The 23,678-nt window shown below is 52.5% G+C and overlaps 1 protein-coding gene across 10 annotated transcripts; it reads right to left on the bottom strand.

Annotated features, from left to right (window-relative positions):
* Window positions 1–245: 245 nt before the first annotated feature.
* PRPF40B (pre-mRNA processing factor 40 homolog B) lies at window positions 246–20,856 on the bottom strand. Of its 10 annotated transcripts, XM_053661599.1 has the most exons (26): window positions 20,412–20,591; window positions 14,018–14,098; window positions 13,106–13,249; window positions 12,761–12,826; window positions 12,067–12,094; window positions 11,817–11,842; window positions 11,567–11,677; window positions 11,159–11,279; window positions 11,054–11,078; window positions 10,615–10,821; window positions 10,301–10,424; window positions 10,153–10,217; window positions 9,520–9,684; window positions 9,312–9,420; window positions 8,817–8,967; window positions 8,045–8,178; window positions 7,220–7,334; window positions 6,981–7,072; window positions 2,847–2,963; window positions 2,489–2,626; window positions 2,188–2,283; window positions 1,846–1,932; window positions 1,463–1,640; window positions 1,171–1,232; window positions 914–1,057; window positions 246–813 (listed from the first exon to the last, which is right to left on the bottom strand). In XM_053661599.1, the coding sequence occupies exons 1-26, from the start codon at window positions 20,412–20,414 to the stop codon at window positions 721–723; spliced, it is 2,682 nt and encodes an 893-aa protein (XP_053517574.1). In that variant the 5' UTR covers window positions 20,415–20,591; the 3' UTR covers window positions 246–720. The 10 variants fall into 10 exon arrangements, with proteins under 10 accessions (XP_053517574.1, XP_036992220.1, XP_053517573.1 ...); XM_037136325.2 differs by lacking the exon at window positions 20,412–20,591 and adding an exon at window positions 20,802–20,856 and having other exon boundaries at window positions 6,981–7,334; XM_053661598.1 differs by having other exon boundaries at window positions 246–1,057; window positions 20,412–20,592.
* Window positions 20,857–23,678: the final 2,822 nt, after the last annotated feature.

The raw sequence follows: 23,678 nt of genomic DNA, 5'->3' as shown, positions 1-23,678 counted from the left end.
CTGAGTGTGGTGGGTCAGGGTGGCCATTTAGCTTGACCCGAGCCATACAGATAGGAAGGAGGCTGGGCAGAGCTGCCATCTGCTTGGGGGAGGTGAGCACAGAAACTTGAGGATGAGAACCAGGGTAGGTGGGCTCAGACCACACAAAGGGAAGCAGGCCTGCCATGAGACACAAGCGCCCTCTGCTGGCCACGGGTGCACCTGCTCAGCCCCCAGCCTACCAATGAAGACAAAGGAGCCACTGGCCATGTTATAAATATTATTTATAAAACAAAACCAAACAAAAACACACATAAACTGGGTCCCAAGGCTGGAGGGAAGGAGTGGTGGAGCCCCAGGACCTGGGCAGGCAGGAGCAGGCACTGATGCTAGAGGATAAGGATGCTGCCCTCTGCCACCCAGGCTGTGTCCACCAGCCTGTCTGTCACTCCCCCTGGAGGCCCCTTCTCTCATTCTATCTACTGGCACCACCCACCCCACGTGGCACACACCACCAATCTCACGTGGGGCCGAGGGCAAGGACTGCACTAGTTGTCCGGGAAATGGGGGGCCCTTCATTACAACAAGCAACCTCAGAAGGAGCTGGCAATGGCGTGTTGGGGGTGGTTACTTGAGGAAAAATGGACACAGACCAGACTACAGAAGGCGTCTGGGGCAGACAGTGAGGGTGACCTGGTAGCCACAGCCTCACACAGACCCAAGGCCGAGCAGCTTGTTGGGTCACTGGTGGTCATCCAGCTGCTGCAGGAGTGTCCGCCGCCGCCTTTCCAGCTCCCCCTCACTCAGCTCACTTTCTGACGTGTCCCAGCCCGTCTGGGGGAGCAAAGGCACAGCTCACCCACAGCCTCCCCTGAGGGCCACGGAGGCCTGGACAGAGCACTGCCTGGGCTGGGGCCAGGCACCTGCCTCTCACCTTCTCCTTCTTGATTCCAAAACCTGGGGAGCGATTAGGGGGCTCTGTCAGCCGGAGCTCCCTGTCCTTGTCCTGTTCTGGTTCTTTCTCATCACTCTCCTTGCCAGCTTTCTCCTCAGGGTCTGTCACACTCTCAGGACTGTTCTGTAAGAGCCCAGAGCCCGCCTCCTCAGTTCCTGTGAAGAACAGCCCGGAGGAGGGTGGAAGAGATCTCACAAAATAGCAGGGCCTCGGGCAGAAGTTCCTTCTCTACGCACCGACTTGTGTCTTCTCTTTTTAGTTTTCTTTTTTGGTTTCTTGGCTTTCCGAAGGCCATGATCTGCAAATAGAACCCCCCCGCCGCTAAGTTCCATGGGAGAAGGGAGGGGTTGTCCTTTCCGCTGCCACAGTCCATCTGTCTGCTCATTCTTCACAGACACCTGCCGAGGATGTCCTGGTCATTCCGGCTTGGAAGCTCCTCCTCTCTGACAGCCCATCTACCTCAGGGGCAGGGGCCCCCCAGGGCCTCCTCTCAGTCTGGGCCAACTTCTCCAGCTCCCAACCGCTTACCTGATCCAAGGAGAAGGCGGGAGGATGGGGAGCCCCGTCCTCCAAGGACAGCACCCCCACTTTCAACTGAATCAAGTGAGGATGAGGGTTCAGAGCCAGATTCGGAGGGGTTCTGCCGCCTCCGCTTGGGGGGCCGAAGAGATGGTGGGGGCAGCTCCTCCTCTTCCGACTCGGAGCCCTGGGTGAACCAGCAGATACGTCAGTGCAGACACTCCCTGGCTGCCTAAACCCCTCAAGTCTGGAAATTAGGAGGCAAAAAAGAAGGATCCAGGGCGAACGGAATCCGCAAATCTCCCTCCAAGGGAGATGACATGGGAAACATAAGAAAAGTTATTTCCCAAACACAGTCCAGGCTCACCCACATCCCTCTCCTGCAAACTCACTGAGGGCGAGTGGGAACGCTTGCGATGGTGCTTCTTGCCCTTTCTGGTGTGCTTTCGGCCCTTGGTGTGGAGGTGCTGGCATTCAGTCTGGTAGAGGCAGAGAGAGGAGTAAAGAAGGCACCTGGGTTAGCCTCAGGAGGACCCTGTATCTTAAAAGCTGACTTGGCGCCACTTCTTTACTGAGGTTGGAGCCTTCAGCCTAACCAGGGTACCTAAGACCCCACCCCACCCCGCCAGCTATCCAGGGAAAGGAAAAGAGGGCGGGGGTGGCAATGTCTCTGTGGAGCTGGCCTCCAGTGTCAGGCACCTGGGACATGCAGAGGACCAGGAGCTCTGCCTCACCTCCAGTACCTGCAGGAACTCCCGGAAGAGCCGGATCCGCTCCGACTCCAGGGTGATCTGCTCAAAGGCTGAGTCGCACACAAAGCGCTCACGGACCTTGAACGGGAGAGCACTGCTGATCAGACCAGCCCCAGCACGGCATGGGTGCCGCCGTGAGCACAGGGCAGGGCTGGGGCGAAGGAAGGAGGGGAGCCGGAGTTGGCCCCAGCTGTTATGACTGGGGTGGGCCCCCAGTGGTGGAGAAGCACCGCTGCCCTCAGGACTGAGGGGGTGGCATGTGGCACCAGGCTGCAGTCCTGACCTCTTCCCACGCAGTGCCCAGCTCCAGAGCAGGCACGGCCTGCCTCAGCATGCTTCGAAAGGCAGCTTCCCTGCGCCGCAGCCTTCGTGCCTCCTCCTTCTCCCGCTCTCTCTCCCGCGCTTCTGCTTTCTCCAGTAGCTGAGGGCAGAAAGCACACATAGGTCACCCGCAAGGGTGGGCGCCCAGGCCCCACGCAGGCATACCTCAGGAAGTGGGAAGTTGGGGTCTGGGCTCCTGCCATCATCCCCTGAACTGGGGTAGTTATACTGGGGCAGTGAGCGAGAAGGAATGAAACAAGACATAGGGATGAGTTTGAGCAGGAGCCCTGGCTACAGCCCCGCCCTGCCCAACCCCTCACACTATTGAAGGTCAGCTTGATGTTGCCTGCGTCCAGCGCAGCAGCCCTCTTGTCAAAGCTTATGACGTGGGCGAAGTCCTCAAAGGCTGTGTTCACCTCCACACAGAAGCCCCGGTCCTGTGGGCACAGCAGTGCATGAAGCAGGGGGCACCACCAGGGCGGGCAGAGGGGTCCAGCTACAGGATGCTCAAGAAGCCCCCCCAAGAGATCCACAGGACTAGGATGCATTCTGAAACCAAGTTGCCCAAGTCCTCATCCCCTACTGATTAAGCCCCCATGCCTACCCTTGCTGAGGTTGTCACAGGGAACTGGGGGGCTGGATCACATGGGGAAAGGATGTGTATGGATGTGTGTGTGCCATGGCTGCAGACTGATGCCCGAGTTTCTCACAATTACTTCCTGGTTCTTTTAGCTTAAAGCTTGGGCCCCTTCTGGGCCCTCCTGCTGCTCAGTAACTCCCTGGCATTCTAGTCAATCTCTGCCAGTCCCACTCTGGCTACACTTATTGAGGGCCTACTAAGTACCAGCTACCAAACTGAGTGCTTCATATACATTTAATCCTGAGGGGGTGAAGTAATCCTTACTTCTCTAAATTTAAGTATAAATCCTAGTCTAATTTTATACAGAAGGGAAACTAAGGTTTAGAGAAACCAGAGCCTTTGCCCAGCCTCACAGCTAGCTAATATGCGCATGGCTGAGCGAGAACTCTACTCCAGGTCTCTCTGACACCAAGCACACACTTGTACACCCCGCACTCACACAGGTCACTTGGTCCTCGGTAGAAACAGAGACCTGAGGCATGTAACTCCCAAACAAGAAAAACCTCTCACATCCTCTGAACGCAGCGGGCCAGGATCTGCGATTCTCATCTAAGCCTCGAAATACCCCAACAAAACCTAGGTTTAGGAAGGTTATCTCATAGGGCCCACGGCAGCACGGTGGGAAGTGGAGCCCCTGGAGTTTGAAGTCTGGCTCTCCAGTCAGCAGGGGGCGCAGGCCCTGCCTCCCTTCCTCTCCATCCACACAGCTCCAACTCGCTCCAGCCTTCCCGCCAACAGCAGACACACTCTGGCTTCTTCCAAGAGGACCACCTCAACCCAAGGGCTCCAGCCCTTCTCAGACCTGTCCCTCTCTCAGGGAACTGAGATTCATTCTCACCTCTTCACTGGCTCCTTCCATTCAAGCACACACTTCACTAACTGGACTTCCTATTCCGCTCTCATCTTCCTCAGGCTTAACAGCCTGCTTCTTTTCCTTTGTTTCAAAAATCTTTAAATGCAGCACAAAGGAAAATGAATAAGCATTTTTTGAACATACATAAGCAAGATATTGCAAATGTTAAAATCTTGCAACCTTGCACATAAACTATCCCCATTTTACAGATGAGGAAACTGAGGCACAGAAGCTCTATATAACCTGCGGAGGCCTCAATCAATCAACAGCCAGAGCTGTCTGACTCTAAAGCCTGTGCTGCGCCCACTCTAGCCTCTTCATGGACACTGCTGTCCCAGTGCTGGTTCACGTCCTCACAGGGCTTCTTCCTGGTCCTTGCTCGTCCGGTCTGCAGACCTCTGCGGCTCACTTCCTCAATGCTCGCTCTCCAAGGTCCGCACCTGTCTCTCTGACCTCTTCTACTGCCTCTCTGGCACGCACACGCTCACCTGAGAATAGTACCGAGTCTTTCAATCTATACTGTCCCTAGCAATCCAATTCCCTACCGCTCTCAGTTCCAGACCCACACTCGGTTGGGTATTTCACAGACATTTCAAATTCGGCAGGTCCTAAGAAAATTCCTTTCCTGTGAGCTCCTGCCCACCCCCTCCCCACAAATCTCCCAGGCCTGGATCTTCTGTCTTCCAGCTGTTCCGAGTTTGGGGCCCTCGGCATGACCCTACGGGATGAGAGGCACCATCACAATCTGCCCGGCTGGTGGACAGCCGCAGGGACTCCTGGCTTGGTGGCCTTCTGTGGGCAGGAGACCAAAAGGGGGAACGGGAACTGCTTACAGAAGCTTCCTTCTCCAGAGGCGTGGAGAAGCGGGAGTCAGTGAGGATAGGCCTCCTAAAATCCTGGCAGTAATACCAGCCAGGCTGTGGCTACAAATTAAGCATCTAATACAATTTAGCTCTCCTGGGACTAAATTGCTACTGCATGTGACTATTCCATTTAATACATGGTACTTACTTCATCCCACCTACCCCAGGTTGTTTTTGAGAATAATTTCCCAAATGGGATTCGCATTTTCTCCAGCCCTCATCTTCCTACTTAATTAACCCTTATCAATGGGGCCACCATCCCCTTGCAGCTCATGCCTTCCTTTTCCCCAATCCCCACCCCCCACACACACCCTTATACAAAACTTTGATGTACGAAAGAGAAGCTGCTATACGTGAAAATAGAGAAAGGAGTGTAACGTCCCCCCCACCCCCACTTGTTGCAAGCAAGGCACCTGGGAGGAGACCCCAGGAGTGTTGGAGACAGACAGCCGGGCCACGTGAGCGCCGGGCCACGTGAGCGCCGTCCCCGTCGGCCAACCCTGGCGCCCCACCGAGCTCACCGCCCACCCATATCACCCACTGTAGCAGCCTCCTGACCAGCCTCTCCATCCACCCCTGACCCAGCCCTGGGGATCCAGAGCTGCTCACACTTTTTACCACGTGGCCCCACAGTGGGGCAGTGGTCGTAGGGGGAGTCAGGCGAGGAGGACTCGAGTTCAGAATTATTTGAAGTCCTTGCCACTACACTGTCAGTACCCTCAGGCTTTGTGCACTGCCCCATCCCAGGGACGCAGCACTCCGTCTGAGAGGTACCGTCCACACCCGCACCAGGGCCTCTCCAGGGCACCACGTGACCAGATCATTCCCGGCTCCCCATCACTTACAAGATAAAAACCCAAACTTATTTTAGCATTTGAGAAATTCACACACAGTGATCTATTTCCAAACTGGGACATGTGGTTCCAGAGAAATAAAGGAAGCCACAGGACAATATGCTATGTCTTACTTAAGGTAAGCAATTTAAAAATATTGTTTACATTAAACAGAATTAATATGGTATTAAAATGTAACCCCTGCATGAATTTATAAGGCAAACACACAAAATGTGCGTGTGGTGGGGCATTTCTCGCTTTATTCTCCAATCTGCCTCACCTCTGGTATCAAGTTCCTACCCCTTGCTAATTAGGTAAACTTTGGTAGAAAACTCCCATTTTTCAGAGGAGGAAACTGAGGCTCAGAAAGGGTAAATAATCTGCCCACGGTCACACAGCCAGTGAGTGGTTTAGCTGGATCTGTTCCCCGGGCAGTCTGCCTCCAGTCGTGCCCCTAACAAGCAGGCCTACTGCCTGCTCCAATGCGTCAGGGTGTCTTTCACCTGCACAAGAAATACGCTTTCCTCACCGGAAATGGGCTCTCTTGGTCCGTTGCTCCCCTCCCCCCTTTGGTAGACACGGTACCGAGAACTCGCCCTGGTGTAAGAAAGGCAGTGTGCGTGTGCAACGGGGCGTGCCAGCTGAGCACGGGGCCACCACAGGGAGGCGAAGGTCAGGGCGATGCGCCCCTTCTAAAGGCCGTGGTGTCTCAGCGGGAGCCCAATGAATGCCTTGCAAAACCAGCCCAGCGCCACTAGATTATCTGAATTTCCAAGAGAAGCTTAAGATTTATAATCTCTTCATCTTAAAATGTAAGCAAAAAGTTCCAGACTTTTCTCAAACACTGTAAAGGCCAGAAGGAACACAGCTGTGTTCATTACTAACTATGCTTCTTGCCCCTCAAACCCATCAGGCCCTGTCCCTCCGCACCCTTGCCTTCAGTCCTGTAGTTCCCTATGCCCAGGACCTCAACCCCCCTCCACCTCCTCTTCAAATGTCAATTCTCCTGACTCTCATTTCTAGTAACACTTGCCCCTCTGCGTAACAGCTGTATTGTCTACCTCCCTATTAGGCCATGAGCTCCTTATGGGCAGAAATGGCACCTCACTCATTTGTGTCCCCAGTGCGCAATAAAGGGTCACGGCAGATACCTGCTGATCTGAGCTGCCATGCTCCCGCACAACAGGGTATACTGGGGAGTCCTGCCAAGGGAACGAGCCCCTGCACCCAGCCTGCATCCATCCACAAGCCCAGGCCTCTCTCACCTTAAGGATATCCTTAATGATCTTCTTCTCATCATGGAATCGTGCCTTCAACTCCTCCACATAGAACTTGAACAGGTCCAGAGGGGTGGAGCCTGCAGGGGAGGGAGGGAGGGGGGCCTGGCAGGCGGCAGCTTCCCAAGGCCTAGGGGTAGGGTCAAGGACAGGACCCAAGAGTAGGGGTGCAGTGAGGCCGGGGGGGCAGGAAGCCAGACCAGAGAAGGGGAGCCTGGCTGCCTTACCCGGCTGGCCCAGCATGTTGGCAAAGCGGACATCAGTGCTGACTGCTGGGTACAGTTCCATCCAGGTGGACATGGAATGCAGCTGCCCTGTCTCGTGCAGCTCGTCCAGGAAGGTCTGAGGAGGGAAAGGCCGGTTATGCGGAGAGGCATGAAGGGAGAGGGGCACACTGAGGAAGAGGGAGACGCGGAGGGGGAGGGAGACGCGGAGGGGGAGGGAGACGCGGAGGGAGAGGGAGACACGGAGGGGGAGGGAGACGCGGAGGGAGGCAGAGCCAAAGACTGGTGGGGAGAGAGGTGACGGCAGGAGAGACAGGGACCAGCCTGACTGAGGAAATGCAGGCCAGGGAGGCAGAGATGAAGAGATCAGACGGGAGGGCAGAGAGCAATGCAAAAGGAGAGAATGTAAATACAGAGAGGGAAAGACTAAATCGTGACAGTGAGCCAGGCTGGCAGGCAAACAAACTTGCCTGCAGCACATTTCCCCATGACTTGTTTCAACTCACCTGTGGGTTACGGCTAAGTAACCCCCACTACTACCACTACCCTTGCCACCTGAGCTGGGGGATAAACTCTGGCTCCCCACCAAAGGTAAACAAACAGCCTAACGGCCAAGCTGTGCCTTTAGGGGGCTCTCTGCTGACAGTCTCCAGGTGATGCATACACCTCACCTCCCTGGAGGAGCGAGGCCAAGTTGAGGGGACATAGCAGGGAGACCTGCAGGCACAGAGGTCCTGTGGACGTGGCACAGGACGGGGTGCAGACTAAACAGTGGGCCTGACTGAGAAGGCTAAAGCTGAGCTCCGGTCCAGGAGGTGGCAAAGATACCTGGAAGGCCTCCCGGTTCTTGCGCTGCTGGCGCCGCTCCCGAAGCCGGGCCCGTTCCCGCTCCTCCTCTTCCTCCCTCTCTAAAGCTCGGATGTGCTCCTCAAAGCAGATCAGTGCATCTTCCTTGTCCATGTCTAACCACAGAGAGGAGGCTCAGCAGGCCCTGCACCAGCAGGACACCCTCAGTCCCCAGCAGCCCCACTGCGTCAAGGACACTGTCCCTGTAGGTGTTGGGGACGGCCGGGATGGTGGAGCCTCTGTGAGAGGGTACTGGAATGGCTGCTCTTGAGGAGGGATCACTAATTGTGTGAGAAAACGTCAGCAAGAATTCAGCTCTTGGAACTTTAGGTACCAAAATCATAGTGTTTATGAAATCAGTTTTCTTGGGATCTAAGGTTTCAGTTTATGAAACTGGAAATCAGGCTCTGGTGCAACTTCAGAGGGTGAATTTCTGATATCGCCAGTGATTACAGGCCACCAACAGCTTATTGCAATGTGTGACCAGTTAACACCCACAGTGCCATGACAACTGAAGACAGTTCACGTCAGCTACCGAAGTCATCATCTGTAGGTCTTCTAATCCCTATCCCAAGCTCTTCCTCCAAGGACACACAATTTCCAGGTGAACGGTGCACCCCAGAGGGAGAGGGTGCCCTGAGCATTCTGGGATCTCCAGAGGAGGTGCAGGGGAGGTGTGTGAGTGAGACAGGCCATGGGAGCCAGGTCAGTGAGGAAAGGGGAAGGGCAGGTGCAAGTGGAGACCCAGGCTTACTCTGAAGCTGATGATCCTGAGCAAAGCTGGGGTTATCCATGAGGTACTGCTGGGCCTGGGACCATGTGGTTTGGAAGTTGACACTACTCATCCCATCCAGGATGCTCTTCAGGGCCTGGATATTGCGGCGCCGGAGCTGCTTGGCCTGCTCCTGGGGAGCCATGGGATCAGTGTGAGGCAGGGCAGACCAGAGAGGGTGCTTTGGGGGAAAGCAATGTAGCTAGGGAACCACAGGAGGGCAGGACGCAAGGCTTTCTTGTCCCCAGGAAGAGGAAGGGGCACAGTTTACAGACTGGCCCCTCAGAGTGCTTCCCGCCCTCCCCCTGGGGCTGTAGGCCCAAAGCAGTGATGAAAGGATGTGTAAGTGCCACAGCCGCTTCAGAGTAAGGAGCTGTGGGGCATCAGTGAAACTAATGACCAGGGTCTAAAAAGAGCACAGACATGAAGAACCTAAGATGACACCGGGGCTGACAAACCCAGCCCAGCGACTATTACCTTCTCCTTCTTGGCCAGGAAGAAAAGAACATCATCATAAATCTCTTTTCGATCCCTCTCAGGCACCACAGCCCAGACCTCCAGCTCCCCAAAGGTCTGTTCAGCCCTCCTGTGGAGTACACGGGATGTGGGTAGGCAGGTAGAGAACAGGCCCCAGGCACAGGTGTTCTCAGGGTGCTCCAGCCCCGCGCCAGCCTCAGCCCCTGACCGGTAGCGGGTGGTGGAGGTCATGTGCTCGTGCTGCTCCAAGAAGTGCTGCAAGGTCTGCTTAGCCTCCTTGGCCTTCAGCCGAGCCTCCTCTTTCTCTTCCTTCTCCCGCTGCGCCTTATACGCATTGAATGCCTGCTTTTTTTCACTCAGTTTGGGCAAGGCACTGGGGCAAGAACAGAGGAGGTGACCTGAACCCTGTGGTTCACAGCACACTGGGGACATGTCACCATAGAACTGAGTCAGGGGCCCGTGCATGGGTGCAGCAGACAAAAGGGGCTCCAGGAAGCAGGAAAGGTCTCTGGGATGCAGGGAGGGCTGAGAGGTGGTGAGGGGAAGAGAAGGGTTCCGGGACACCGACAGTACTCGGCCCTTACTTTGGGGATGCTCAAATGGCAGCCAGGGATCTGTCCTACCCTGCCCTCTATCCCCAGTTAATTCAGATCAATTCAACTCAGCAAGCATTTACTGAATGTCTCATGTCAGATACTTTTCCCTCCTCCTGGAGGCCCTCCATAGCTTCTCTTCCCCTCGAACCTTCACCATTCACTGCTCTCCTGACTCTGGCCCCCTGGGTCTACATATGGAGCTGGGGTTTCTCAGGGAGTTCCTGGCTCCCTCTGCCCAGGCCTACCTGTAACGGGGGTCAGTGACCACCATCTTCATGGCTTGTTCCCATGAGGCATTGGAGGGGACAGCCTGGAATGAAGCAGGTGGGTGTCACAGGGCCTGGCCACCTCTAATCCCCTCCAGACCTATCCTGGGAGCCCCATTCTCCACACCTTGTCCCTCAGCAGCTCCTTAAAGGCCTGTTTTGCCTTCTCCCGGTTGCTCCAACTGAAACCAGACCTCTCTGGCTTTGATTCCTCTTCTTCCTGTTGTGGTGGCTGATGCAGTCCAGCAGAACTGGGGGGCAAAGGAGACTTCAGCATAGAACCCCCAGTTCCTATAGGTTTCAATGCCCCAGCTGATTAATAGCAAACCACTCCCCTCTTGCTCCCCAGGGCAGCCCTTTATTGCTTTCAGAGGTCATGAACAGATCTCCCCACCCTTCCCAAGAGGCCAGCATCCAGAGCGCTGTGGGGGCGGCCCTCACCTGCTGGGGCCGTCCTCTGGCTGCTGTGAGAACCCCTGCTCCAGGGTCTGGGCAGCATCTGACACATCACAATCTTCACTCCCACCTGGCTCAGGTTCTAGGAGGCCCACCGGCACTGGGGTAGGGCAAGGAGGCCCAGGTGGGGGGTCAGGCTGTGGCTGAGGGGGCTGCGGCTGTAGTGTCTGCTGTGCCTGTGGCTGCGGCTTCCTGCAGGTGGGCCAGAAGGGCAGTGTCCAGGAGTGAAGCAGGGATAGAGGCAGTCAGGGGCTGGCCGGATACTCTCCTGAGAAGGACTGGAGCCAGAGTAGACCACTCCACAAGGAGACTGAGAGCTGGCTCTTCCTTCCATAGAGCAGGGATCACGTGGCAAGTCCACTCCCACCCCTCAGGTGGCCCCAAGTACAGATGGATAGGGGCACAAAGGGGGCAAGGTACTCACCCTATGGCCTCTTGTTTGACTAGAGCTGCAATGGGAAAAGACAACACGGTCACAGGGTAGCGAAGGCCACCCCTCAGAGTCCCTGCCCGGCCCACCCATCCTCACCCTCCAGGTCATCCAGGTCCTTTGGCCGGGTCCAACGGGACTCCTTACTCTGGTTGTTATAGTAGTAAGGTTTGCCTGTGTCCGATTTGTACTCCTTCCAGGGACACTGGGACAGCAGCAGCTGTAAGAAGATGGGTCAGAAGACGTTAGTGGGCTGGGTACACCCTCCAGACACAGCTGAAGGAGCTAAGGGAACCCAGTGAGTAGGGGACACAAGAGTTTTGAGCTACCACCTGGCCTGGCTCAATGGCAAAGGTGGACTTCCTAAGATCCTAGGGAGGTTGGGGGTGTTCAGGGGTCTTGGGATGAGAGGAACCATAACGGGTGTGGTTACAGACTCGGGGAAGACCAAGCACTTGGAAGGGTCAGGGTAGCTGAAAGGAAGGGCCAAAAAGCCCCACTCAGGACCTCTGCCTTGGACTTGAGCACGCTGGGCTTCTCCCACACAGACTGCTTGTCGTCGGCATTGTAGTAGTAGATGCGCCCGTCAGGGGCCACATGCTCACTCCACAGGGCCCTCTGGGGGAGGGGAGGAGGTGCACAGAATGGTGGTCAAGGCCTTTTTCCCAAAGCTGCTGCTCTTTACCCCAAAGATTGAACTGTTAGCCCCCCACTTGCAGCCTTTCTACCCAGAGATCCCTGAGCTACAAGAACTCACCGGAGGGCCTGTCCCAGCCACAGCAGCTAGAAAAGAAGCCAAAGGAAAGACACTAAGTCTTCGCTCCAACTCCCCTCTTATCCCAACCTATGCCTCCCTTACTCCACCCCCAATAAATATCCCCTGGCCCCATCAATAGCCCAAGAACACTGGCATCCCAACAGGCATGATCCAGGGTGGACTTTAGTCCCCTCTCCCCTGTACCCCCCAACCTCCGAGCCTGGGGGGAGCAGGCCCCCAGAAGACTCACAGCTGGCGGTGTCCACACCTGGAGCCGTCTGCCGAAGAAAGAGGAGGGGGAAGGGTTGGGGCCAAGCCCGGTGGCCCCCAGGACCCAGGCCATGGGGGATGGAGAAGCAGGCCAGGCCAAGATCCATGTGTCCTGCTTTCAGGGGTCTCTGCTACCTAACACGCTTCCCCCACCCGCAGGGGCTGTGGCTCTAGGATCCCTGGGGATTCACACAGCAACTCCTTTCTTCATTTTCCTCAAGTGAGAGCATTTTGTTGAGGCCCATCTCTTCCACAGTGGATGCCAAATTCCACATGCTACCCAGACTCTATACACTGAGCAACATCACAAGAAGGCACAGCGAGACCCCCAGGGGCTGCTGTTTCCTCCAGAGACAAAAACGATGTGAACAGGGGACCGTACTTAAGTGTCCACAGTGCTAGCTCTGTGCAGTCAAGCAGCGTCTGGCATGAGTGTGTTGCTTAGATGGGCACAGCAGAGAGAGAAGAGAGAGAATGTGTATGCTCTGGGAGATGAATGAGATACAAGGGCTGAGTGCATGGCTGGACAAGAGGACTCAAGTGTGGGGAGTGCTGGCGGGGACCAAGATGGGTCCAATGAGAAGAGGGAAAGAACAGACGTCATATCCCTGAACTCCAAATCAGACCCACAGTGCCGTACTGCACAGCTGCTCCCTGCCAGCCCCAGTGCTTACCGCTGCAGTGACAGGCACCGCGGGCATCAACATTCCTGGCATCATGGGAGGCACCATTCCTGGTATCTATGGATGCAAAGACAGAAACCAGCTACTGAGGCTGGGCAGGGTCCCTGGAGTTCCTGTTGGGGCCATGATCCTCCCATGGCAACCCCGGAGGGACTCTGGGCTTCCAGCCTAGCCTGTGCGTTTCCCCCACTCATACAGCAGGCAAATCCACGTGGGCCTGTCACGAAGCTCCCTCCTTTCCCTCCCCAGTTTCTGAAGTCCAGATCTCCACTCTCATCTCCGATCCCAGATAAACTGACAGGTTTTCAGAGGCCCAGGAACAGGGGAGAGGATTACCTGTGTGATGGGTGGTGGCGACCCCATTGGTGGTAGCATAGGGGGCATGATGCCTGGTGGCATGGGGGGTATGGCTGGTGGCCTCTGACTCATAGGGGGTAGCCCCATTGGAGGAAAGGGTGGGGGGATTCCTGGAGGGGGCATCTGGAAATGAGGAAAAGAAGAGAATGAGCAGAGGGGACACTGCCTTGGACCGGGCAGAAAACACCCACTTGTCTCCCACCCAAATGTTCCAGCCTGGCTCTGAGGCAATCCAAGGCTTTGGTTCGAAAAGCATGAAGTGTGAAACTGCCTCCCTCCTCACCACTGAGAAAGACTGATAACTGTGGGGGTGGGTGTCCTCTGGGTCTAATAGGCAAGCACACAGCTTCTTGAGAGATAGGGAAGGGAAAAGGAAAAGAAAAGTATAACCACCACCAGACATCGTCTGGAAGGCTGCACCTCTTCAGCAACTCTCCCCAAAGAGGTCTCTCAGATGCAGAGCCAGAAGCCAGGTGTTCAGGTACCCAAATCCCTAGTCCCCTGCTTTCCACCCCTTTTCTCCAACTCAATGACCACCAGTTGCTAATCCAGCCTGACTTCTGTGGCATATTTAAAGAATGCAGACAAGGAGCAGTGAAAGAGAAAGACAGCCCACCCTGCCCTCACATTCCCGGGGTCATTTCCCTTCCACTTCTACCTCTACCCCAGCCCCAGTGTGTCCCAAGGACAAAAGACAAGGAGGAAACTGTCAACTTTATGAATGGAGAGCTGAACAGCAGCCTCTCCCACCCCAATACCCCAGCAAAACCATCCCTCTTCCAAGGGCAGCAGAAGGGGTTTGTCACACAAAAACCGTGCAGCAGTGCTAGGGACCGGGGAATCAGGGTGCAGGCTGGAAAAGCCAAGCCCAAGGGAAGACATAAAACTTACGAAGGGTGGTGGCATCATGGGGGGCCCCGGTGGGAAGGGGGCAGGCGCTGCTGGGGGCCGGGGACCAGAATCGGGAACCGACTGTTGAGGGAGAGAAAAGTCATAGGACCCAGGATGGGCAAAGAGATGGGCTTTTGCAAAAGGGAGCAAAAGGGAAGCAGAGGGTAAGGATAAAAAAGGAGCACTAAATTCAGAGGAAGGGTATCCAAGACCCATTCTCTGCCCAACTCCAGCCCTGAGCTCTGGGTAGGTCTGCTCTCTCTTCTACCGGCCCAGAGCTAGCTGGCTGAGCCCCGTCAACGTCATCTTTATTTTATCAATAGAAGTTTCCATTTTGCCAAAGCCACAGAAAAGATGGAGAAGGCTGTACTACAGGCAGACCGGCTCTGCCCAAGGTGTTTCACCCACTCTCCTGCCTTCGGGCAAGGCTGTGCCTCCCTCACACGGTTATTCTGTGGTCTCACATTCACAAAGGATCCAGGGAGGAAGCGGCCTCTTGTCCTGTTCCCCCACCTGAATTCACCCAGGTACAGAGATTTAATACCAAAGCCCAGTAAACACAAATAACTTAAGTACCAGTCTCCCTACCTCTCCTCTCTCCACTACCAGCCCTCTCCCCCATCTGGCCTCATCTTTAGTCACCTGCTCTCTGACACCTTCCACTCCCCATCACCTCCCTCATCTTTTACTCCTCCTCCCCTACAGATCCCAGACTCCACTCCCTGTGGGGAGGCTCTGAACAGCCTAGGTTTCCCCATCCTGCACCTAATGGCTGGCTGCATCCCATCCTTTAGTTCTCAGATTAAGTATCATTTACTCTAAGAAGCCTTCCTGACTCCATTTAAAGTAGAGCCTTCCCATTTATTCTCTCTCTGATCCTCTTTTGTGTTTCCCCATAGTAGAGGGTAGTAACATTCCATGGAGGCAGGGATCGTATCTGACTTGTTGAAGCTGGATTCCTGGCACCTCCGCAGGATCTGGCACATAATGGGCACTCAATAAATATTGAATGGGTAAATGACAAGTGAGAGAACAAAAACTCTATGTAGAACCTTCTAATTCTAAATATTCGTTCTATAAATAAAGCCCCATATGGCCGAAATGTCGTCTCTACAAAGTTTCCGGCTCAGCGTTATTTGTAAAAATGGAAGACTGGCATCAGCCTAAATACCCACCCATATGAACTATTAAATTACACACAAAAGACTACAGACGCGCACTGTCTTGATACGAAACAACTGGTAAGGTGTATCAACAAAGGGGGAAAAACAATGTGCTGCAAAACTTTACCACTTGTGAACAAGTGGACACAAAAGATGACACACAAAACCCTGCTGGGATGGGGACCGTGGCAGAGATCTGTCACTATATGCCCTTTTGTAACTTTTGAGTATGCACCCATATGACTGTTACCCATTGAAAAAAATTGTTTTAAGTAAATGGAGGTATGGAGATGCAGCTCAAGGGCCCTCCCCTCCCCCCACTTTGCTTGAAAGGAAGAGACCAGGGGAAGCTGATCCAGGAGCCGCCTCACTGGCACCCGATTTTCCTACTTCCCCTAAGACCCCTACACGTTGAGAAGTCTCAGCTTTTAAAAAATACTTTCTAATCTCTACCTTTAGCGACATCTGTGCTTCCTCTCTTCCCACCCATCCGCCCTAAGGAGAGGAGGGGATAAGCGAAACTACCCCAACCCGAATCACCTTTCCTTGGTGTGCAGCTCCTCTAGCCCTGTATCAGCCCTGTTCCTGCCCCCAGAGACGTTTCTTAGCAGGGGGAGGCAGAAACTGATCAAAATGGAAAGAAATCCAATTCTTTGTGCCACTCTTTCCCACCTCATGCTGCCTTTGGGTCTTCTCTACCTGCCCAGATGCTATGTAACCACCTTTGGGTCCTCCCAAGGCTCCAGCCATTGCCCATGTCAGAGACTGCTGCCACCAGCTGTCCAACGACAGAAACGTGACAGTCACTCTCCACACCTCCCCCTTCCTTCTCCACACATCTCCAAGTCCTGTTAACTTCACCACCTAAAGATTTCTTGAACCCATCTACTCTTCTCCATTTCCTCCTCCACACCTACCACCCCATTCATCTGGTCTCCCCACATCCACTCCACTCTGCAGCCCTAACAAGATCATCAAAATGCACCTCGGACCGTGTTACTTCCCTGCTTAAAAGTCTTCAGTGGCTTCCCACTGTCCTTAGGGCAAAGACCAAAACCCCTGCCTGGAGCCTGGGAGGCCGTGGGAGACCTGCTCCTCACCTGCCCTGGCAGCCTCGTCCACACTGACCTCCTGGGTCTGTGCTCCAAGCACACTCACCCCTCTCAGTTCTCTGCCTCAGGCACCCACCTTTGCATGGGGTAATCTTCCCACCAACCCCACACATCTTGCCTACATATCCTTCACCTCTATCAGCCATCGTGTCTTCAGAAAAGCCTTCCTGCCAACCCAGTGGACCGACCAGTCGGCGCCCTCCTCTACATGCTCACACGCCATGGACCTTTCCTTTTGGCAATTACCCACTGGAATTTCACAGTTACCTGTACGATTCTGACTTACTATTATGTGGCACTAAGGAAAACAAATGCTGCCAATTAAATCATGTTAGCCCATGAATTTTAACATGTATACTGACTTCAGAAATATTAGATTGTGATCTTAGAATCAATGAAACATCTGCTGCCTCCACTAGGCCGAACACTCTAGGGGATGAGACTTCGTCTTTGCTTACCCTGACATCCTATCCCCACTGAGTTCTCTGCTACTAACACACAGTAGGGGCTAACAAACACTTGCTGACTTAATGACTAAACGGTCTCGACAAGTCCCACAAAACAAAGCCACTGGTATGGCCTGGTAGTTACTCAGGGAACATAGGATATCAGAGGTAAAGAGGGGATTCTGACAATCACCCAAGGTAGCCCCCTTTTCTCAGATGAGAAAACTAAAGGGGAATGAATCCAAGGTCCTACCACTGCTTAGGGACACAGCCAGGACTGGACCCAATCTACCTTCCAGCCCTGCTCCCTTAGAAGCACAGGCCTTCCTATATGACCCTATTAACCAATATCACCTCAATAAATTTTTTAAAAAAGGCCCCGGCCAGGTAGGTGGGTTGGAATGTCATTCCAATGCGCCAGGGCTGTGGGTCCGACCCCAAGTTGGGGCACAAACAGGAATCAACCAGTGAATTGCATGACTAAGTAGAACAACAAATTGATGTCTGTCTCTCCTTTCTTCCTTCTCTAGAATCAATAAATTAAAACAAAAAAAAAGGAAGGAAAAAAGCACAGCCCTGACCAGTGTGGCTCAAGATGGTTGGGAGTTGCCCTGCAAAGTAAAAAGTCACTGGTTTGATTCCCAGTCAGGACACGTGCCTGGGTTTCGGGACCGTGTGCAAGAGGCAGCCCATCAACGTTTCTCTCACATCAATGTACTGCTCCCTTTCTCCATGCCACCCCCTCTCAGTAAAAATAAGTAAAATCTTTCAAATAAAAGCACAGTCCTCGCCACAGGAAGCAGGTCAGTTCTGTTACTTCAACATACATATCCCCTGCAATCCATGTACTGGTGAAATCAGTAAAGACCCCACATTTTCTTGCTTGATAATCAGTGGTGGCTCCCTACCGCCCACACTGCAGACTCTCTATCCAACATTCAGTCTTTCAACAAGACCCATCCCCTAATTCTTCCTGGCTTCTTCCCATTCAGTGGCTTGTTTCTTCTAGTCCACTTCGTTTCTCACTTTGTTCGAGATGACCCAACAGTCGCCTTCTTCGGGGTGCCTTATGACTGCCTTTCACACACAGACGCACCTACCTGTATTACTTTGCACCGAGGGACATGCTACTCTACGGACGTATCTTGGGTGTTTCCTGTGGGACTGCCTGTCTCCCTGCTTGGGTGGGGATTTCTCTACATTCAGAAAAAAGAGTCTTCTCTTTCTAAGCCTCCTCTGAGTGTCTAGTCAGGGCCCTGCATACAAAGTGACATGAGAAAATGCAGACTCATCCTTAACATTATTAGATGTTTGCATACTAGAACATCCTAAAAAAGGGAAATGTGTGTGTGTGTACACGTGCCCGGTACTTCTGCATAAATTCTCTGGGTAAAGGCTGCGATAAGACAGAGCAACAGCTTGGCAGAGACCTGTGTGGCTGCGGAAAGGAAACTGGATGAAATACCGGCTTGGGAAAACCTCAATAATGAAAACTGAGTGTATATGACCATCTTTAATTTGGAATGGAGACCCCTGGCAAGGAACCAGACACTGGCCTGTTTCTGGACAGAGGACAGAGCAATGGAATGAACAAAAATTTCTATGGAACTTCCAAAGCCCTCCCTTTCCCAAGTCTCCCCTGTGTGATATGTACACTTTCTACCTTTCCTGAAACACCCCTTCCCCCATCTCATTTGCTGAAGTGCCTATACAACTTTATATCTCATTACACGTCCAGGTAAGAATCTGAAGAACTCACTCAAGTGAGAAAGGGATATAGGAAAGGGGACTGAAAGAGAAGCAGATCCTGTGTCTTTCTTGGAACAAAAACACATTTGTGGGCTGGGGAGAGATAATGAAAAGACAACCGATCATCTGATTATCATGTATTTGCCTGGACCAGCAGAAAGACCCCCAAGATGCAATCAATTCTTCTCAGCCTCCACATCTAAGGGTCATCTCAGAATGGAAGACTCAGAAGAAAGAACAAAAGGAAAAAGGAACAACAATAGAACAGAAAGGAGAATGGAAAGAGGGAATAACAGCTAAGGGGTAATATTTATTGAGTGCTTATTTTGAACCAGATACCATGACAAACACTGAACCATCCCAACCATCTTAGAGGTCATTATCCCCATTTATAGATAAAGAAACCGAGGTTCAAAGAGTTTAAATGGCAGAGGCAGGTCTGGAATCTAAACGGTTTGACCCCAAAGCCTGAGCTTTCAACTACTTCACAAAGCTTCCTCCCAGCAAGGACAATGGTGTCACAGGTATTTCTTACACTCAAATTCATTCTGTTTTCTTTCCCAATCCTCAAATCCTCAGACAGCTAAGTGATCCGAAGATGACCTGGTCTGACTCACTCCCTTGAAGAGATCTGTCCTGGTAAATGAAGCCTGAAAGGCATCTCTCTCAGAAAGAGGTAGTCATCACCAAAAAGAAAAGTATCATGGAGGCTGAGAGCCACTGATTATCCTAGGTAGCATGCTCTACCTACCTGCTGCCCTTCTTCAGTCTTCCCACCCACTTTTCAAGACCACCCTAGTCCCTCCTCTCCTGAACCAGCCTCATTATTCCCCCTGCTTGCAAAGATACTGTTTTACTAGGAAATATCTTCCATTGCTTCTCTCCGATCCTACCATCTTAATCATTCTCCTTCTTCCTAGAAAAGAATGCTACTTCTGGTCTTCATCTCTCCTGGGTTAGGTTTCAGTCTCTTCCTCCTCTACTTGAGTTCTTCCATCCCTCCACCAGGATTCCAGAGGCCCTGACTAGCCTGCCAGAGCCTTGCAGGCTGTGTGCCTGCCATCCCTACTCTTACATCCCTAGGGACTTCTGCAGCCCTAGCTGAAGGCCTACCTCCATCTTCATCCTTTCTTTTGCTCCCCCACTTCCTAGAACCCATTATCCAGAAATCTCTTAAGAACCACTCCATTTTGGAGCTGGAAGAGATCTAGGCTATCGTTCTTATGCATTTCTCTTTTTTTTTCATTGATAAGAAATCTGAGGCCCAAAGAAAGGTAATGACTTGCCCAAGGTCACACTGAGTTTTTATAGTTTGTTGATGGCAGAGCCACGGTTGGGATCAAGGGGCCTCTGCTCTCCTATTTCTTGGACTATCCAGCACTGGGTGGGGGCTGGAAGCCTTCTTTCCTCAGTAGACAGTGCCCCCTCCTCACCTCGAGAGACAAGGTGAGGAAATGAAAGAGGAGGTTCCCAAGAGGTCTTAACCGGTATAAAAGGCTTCCAAAGGCAACAAGCACCAAGTCTGGGGGAGGGGCATGGCGCAAGCCAAATATCCCAGGAGGAGAAACTGCAGCCCCCACCTCGCCCCCTCTCCGGCGGTTTCCAAATCTCCTGCCCTCTCTCTTCATTCTCGACAGTTCTCCACAAGCCTATCCTTCACTTTTTCTTTCTCCTCCTCACACAGTCACGCAACTCATTCCCTTCAACACCCCCCTCCCGCCATCCTCCATCATGGCCTCCCCCACCCCTTCTTCCCAAAATTCCCAACCCCATCCCCTTCCCGGGCTACTCGCCCTAGCCCCTCATGCCCCTCGCCCTCTCCCGGGGTCCTGTGAACCCCGCTGGCCTCCCTGGCCCCTACCAGGGCCGCGTGGGTTGCAATGGGACCGCCCCAGGCCCCTCCACCCCCGCGCGAGAACGTTACCATGCCAGAGCCTCGGAGCAGCTGAGCCGGCTGGGCCCACCAGCCAGTAAAAGCCTCTCTGATTGGCCAGGCCGCAGCCGGGAAGGCGGGGCCAGTGGGGGGTCGCACCCCTTGGTGGCCGGGGCTCCCGTCGCTCCCGTCGACTAGCCGGGCCTTGCACCGGCCCGGAGCGCCCAAGATCCGCCCCGCCCCCGGCGCGGAGAGCCAGGCCCCGCCCCCGCGCCGGGCCCAGGGTCCGCCCACCGGGGGGGGGCGGATCTCACCCTAGTTGACTGACCGCCCAAGTGCAGATGCCCGCCTGCACCTAGCAGTTGGGGCGATAGATCCCAACCCGGCTATGCTCTCGCCGGCAATTCTGTCTCCCGCCCTTCCCACCAGCCACCTCCAGACCTCGGCCAGCCACTTCCTGTCCTTTGCGGCTCGGCCAGCGCGTCCGCTCCGCGCGGCGCTCTCTCGGAGCGCCTGGATCTCGCGCGGTCGCTCCCAGGACCTGGGGCTGAATAGGGTATCTTTGCCTTCTCAAAGCGTGTTTTTATTCGGTGCGAACTTACTTTTAGTACTTTTCATTAATTCACTTAACTATTTATTGAACAGGAACTGTTCCTCGCACTGGGCATACAGCATTTTCAGGGGAAAAAAAGATTTCCCCTGACCCTCCCTCCCACCCCCGAAATCCCTGCGGTCTTGGGGCGTACAAGTGCTTCCCACGTGACCTTCAAGTTCTTGGTGAGATTTGGAGCAGGGACCCAATCTTTTAAAGGAATTAAATACGTGAAATAAATACTGTTGTGCTGATAAGGGAAATATAACCCAAAGCTATTTAATGAATATGCTGAACGTGTAAGGGCTAGTAACTGACAGGGCTTCAGGCATACTGGTGCAGAAGGGGCTCAGACACCTTCCCACCCAAGCCTGGGTAAAGTGGCTTCCTTTTTCTTTTATCCATCAACACTTAGCTGAGCCTGCACTCCCTTTGGCACTGCGCTAGGTGCTCTAGATACAAAGAACTCTGAGCTGGATCTCTGCTTGGAAGGAGCTCAGAGTCTAACAGGAGAGGTAGGAAAACAACCAATGTGAAGTAGGAGTCCTAATTTAAAGGCGACAGGTGGAAGGAAGGGAAGACGGCTTCATTCTTGGAGGCCATTGTAGAGACATCACTGTGTTTCCCTGAGGATCTAGTCCTGTGCTTTTAACTTCATTATTGAGACCTCTAGACATAGCAGAAGTAGTTCAGAGGTTCCAAAAACTTTTATTAATCAGATTTTATTTTTAAAGGTTTTCTTTTTTCTATGAGGTATTTCTTTTTATTTTTTAAAGATTTTATTTATTTACTTTGAGAGAGAAGGGAAGGGAGGGAGAGAAACATCAATGTGTGGTTGCCTCTCACATGCTGCCCAGATGGCAACCTGGACAGCAATCCAGGCATGTGCCCTAACTGGGAATCAAACCTGCAACTTTTCACTTTATAAGCCAGTGCTCAATCCACTGGGCCACACCAGCAGTGCTCTATGAGGTATTTTCTTAGAATACATAGACACCTGTTTCAGAGAGTCAAAACAATGGTATTAGATTTGTTAACAGAAGAGCCCTCTCTCCATTTTCAGCTATTTAAACTGTTTCTTTTTGGCGGTTACCGTCATACCTCTGACTCTCCTCTAGCTGCTTCCCTACCACAGAGTGAGGAGTCCCAGGCGGTGTGCCCATGCAGATACCACTTTCCCCCTGTTATGACATATTCTGGATACATAGGACCTTGGAATTCCCTGCTCAGTTTGCTTCATGGGCCTATATCAGCTTCTTCCTTGGATTTCTCCTCCCCAGGGACACCTTGCTGATGGCATGGGCATACCTATGCCTGAAGGATAGGTAGCCAAGGGCAGCTCTTTGCAGCAAGAGGTGTGAGCACAGCTGTGGTGTCCACAGAACCCTGTCTAAGCTTCTCTCAATTTCCAAGGAGGGAAAAACAGAAGCGAAGAGGGTCAGGCAAGAGCCAGGGACTGGGGGCTGCTATTTTCTAGTGCAGAACTCTGAAGAGTCCATAAATTCTAATTTAGAACCTGGTCCTCCTGGTCCTTATGAGGGTATATTTGTAAACAAGTTTAAAAGGTGTATTATTAAAAAATTTGTTAGCTTAATTTATAGCATTAAAATATTTAGTATGTGAGTCTCCATTGTAGTATTGCCTTAACCCCCACAAATAATAGGTGCAGATTTAAGGATTTTTCCCCCTTCCTCTCTCCCCACCACTTATACCTAATTCCCATCTCCCTGCTGCCAAATTTGATCATTTTTGCTAGTTCAATTTCTTACAACATTGTGACTATACATAGCATTCAGAGTTGAGCCGTGTAGAAAACTTAGATTACTCCTCCTTTCCTGCACAATTTTTTCCCCTAGAATGAACAATCATCTTGGTTTTTTATTTGTTTAGTTATCTATGTATTTATCACAAAATCTGCCTTCATATCTTCTTTCAGTTGTGTCTCTTCTCAGAATATTTAGATACAGCAGATAATTCTATTGGCTTCACTTTCTTGAAGACATACCTCTTGGAGCCTCTGACCTGCTCCCATCTGAGGGTTTACCCCCACCCTTGCTGCCCATCTGGCAGCCTGGCATCTCCTCTCTCATCCTCTTGGGCATTTTCTTTTCTTCTCTCCTTTGTTGGATCTTTCCTTTGCCATATTCCATGTCTTTCTCTTTCTTAATATATTCCCTCTTTTTGGAGGAGACCACCTTCCAGAAGCTTCCTGAGACAAGGCGTGGTACAGCATTTGAAAACTTTGCATATTTGACATTGCTGTTATTCTACTCTGACACTGGATCGATCGTTTAGCTGGGAATTGACTTTCCTGGGAGTTTTGAAGGCATTGTGACTTTACCCTCTAGCTTTCATCATTGCTCCTGAGAAATCTGAAGCATTTTAATCCTTACCCTTTGTAAGTGACTTTTCCCCCCTCTCTGAACCTCTGGTCTCCAGTGTTCTGAAATAGCAGTCATATGTCTTGGTGAGAGGCCATTAGTTGTGCTAGATACTCATTGCCCCTCACTTCTGGGAAATAACCTTGAATCGTCCCATCGGTGGTTTCTTCTCTTGCATTTTCTCTTTCTTTTTGGAATGCCTATAATTCAGATGATAGATCCACTGGACTGATCCTTCTAGTTTCTTATTTTTCTCTCCTCCTTTCCATTTTTTAATTTTGTTTGCTTGGATAGTTCCTTAATTTTATCTTCCACCATTCTTCTTCTGAGAAATCTTCTGAATTT

The sequence above is a fragment of the Artibeus jamaicensis genome, unplaced genomic scaffold, assembly GCF_021234435.1.
Source record: "Artibeus jamaicensis isolate MK-2021 breed Jamaican fruit bat unplaced genomic scaffold, CSHL_Jam_final contig_233, whole genome shotgun sequence".
Taxonomy (NCBI): domain Eukaryota; kingdom Metazoa; phylum Chordata; class Mammalia; order Chiroptera; family Phyllostomidae; genus Artibeus; species Artibeus jamaicensis.
Note: the sequence above shows the minus strand (reverse complement) of the source record. Positions and strands in the feature narration are given on the sequence as shown.

Coding starts and splice junctions, on each gene's coding strand:
- PRPF40B (XM_037136311.2), bottom strand. Junction 8,968..9,311: donor TCCTGGCCAAGAAGGAGAAG/GTAATAGTCGCT, acceptor ATGGCTCCCCAG/GAGCAGGCCAAGCAGCTCCG. Junction 2,284..2,488: donor TGGGCACTGCGTGGGAAGAG/GTCAGGACTGCA, acceptor CTCCCGTTCAAG/GTCCGTGAGCGCTTTGTGTG.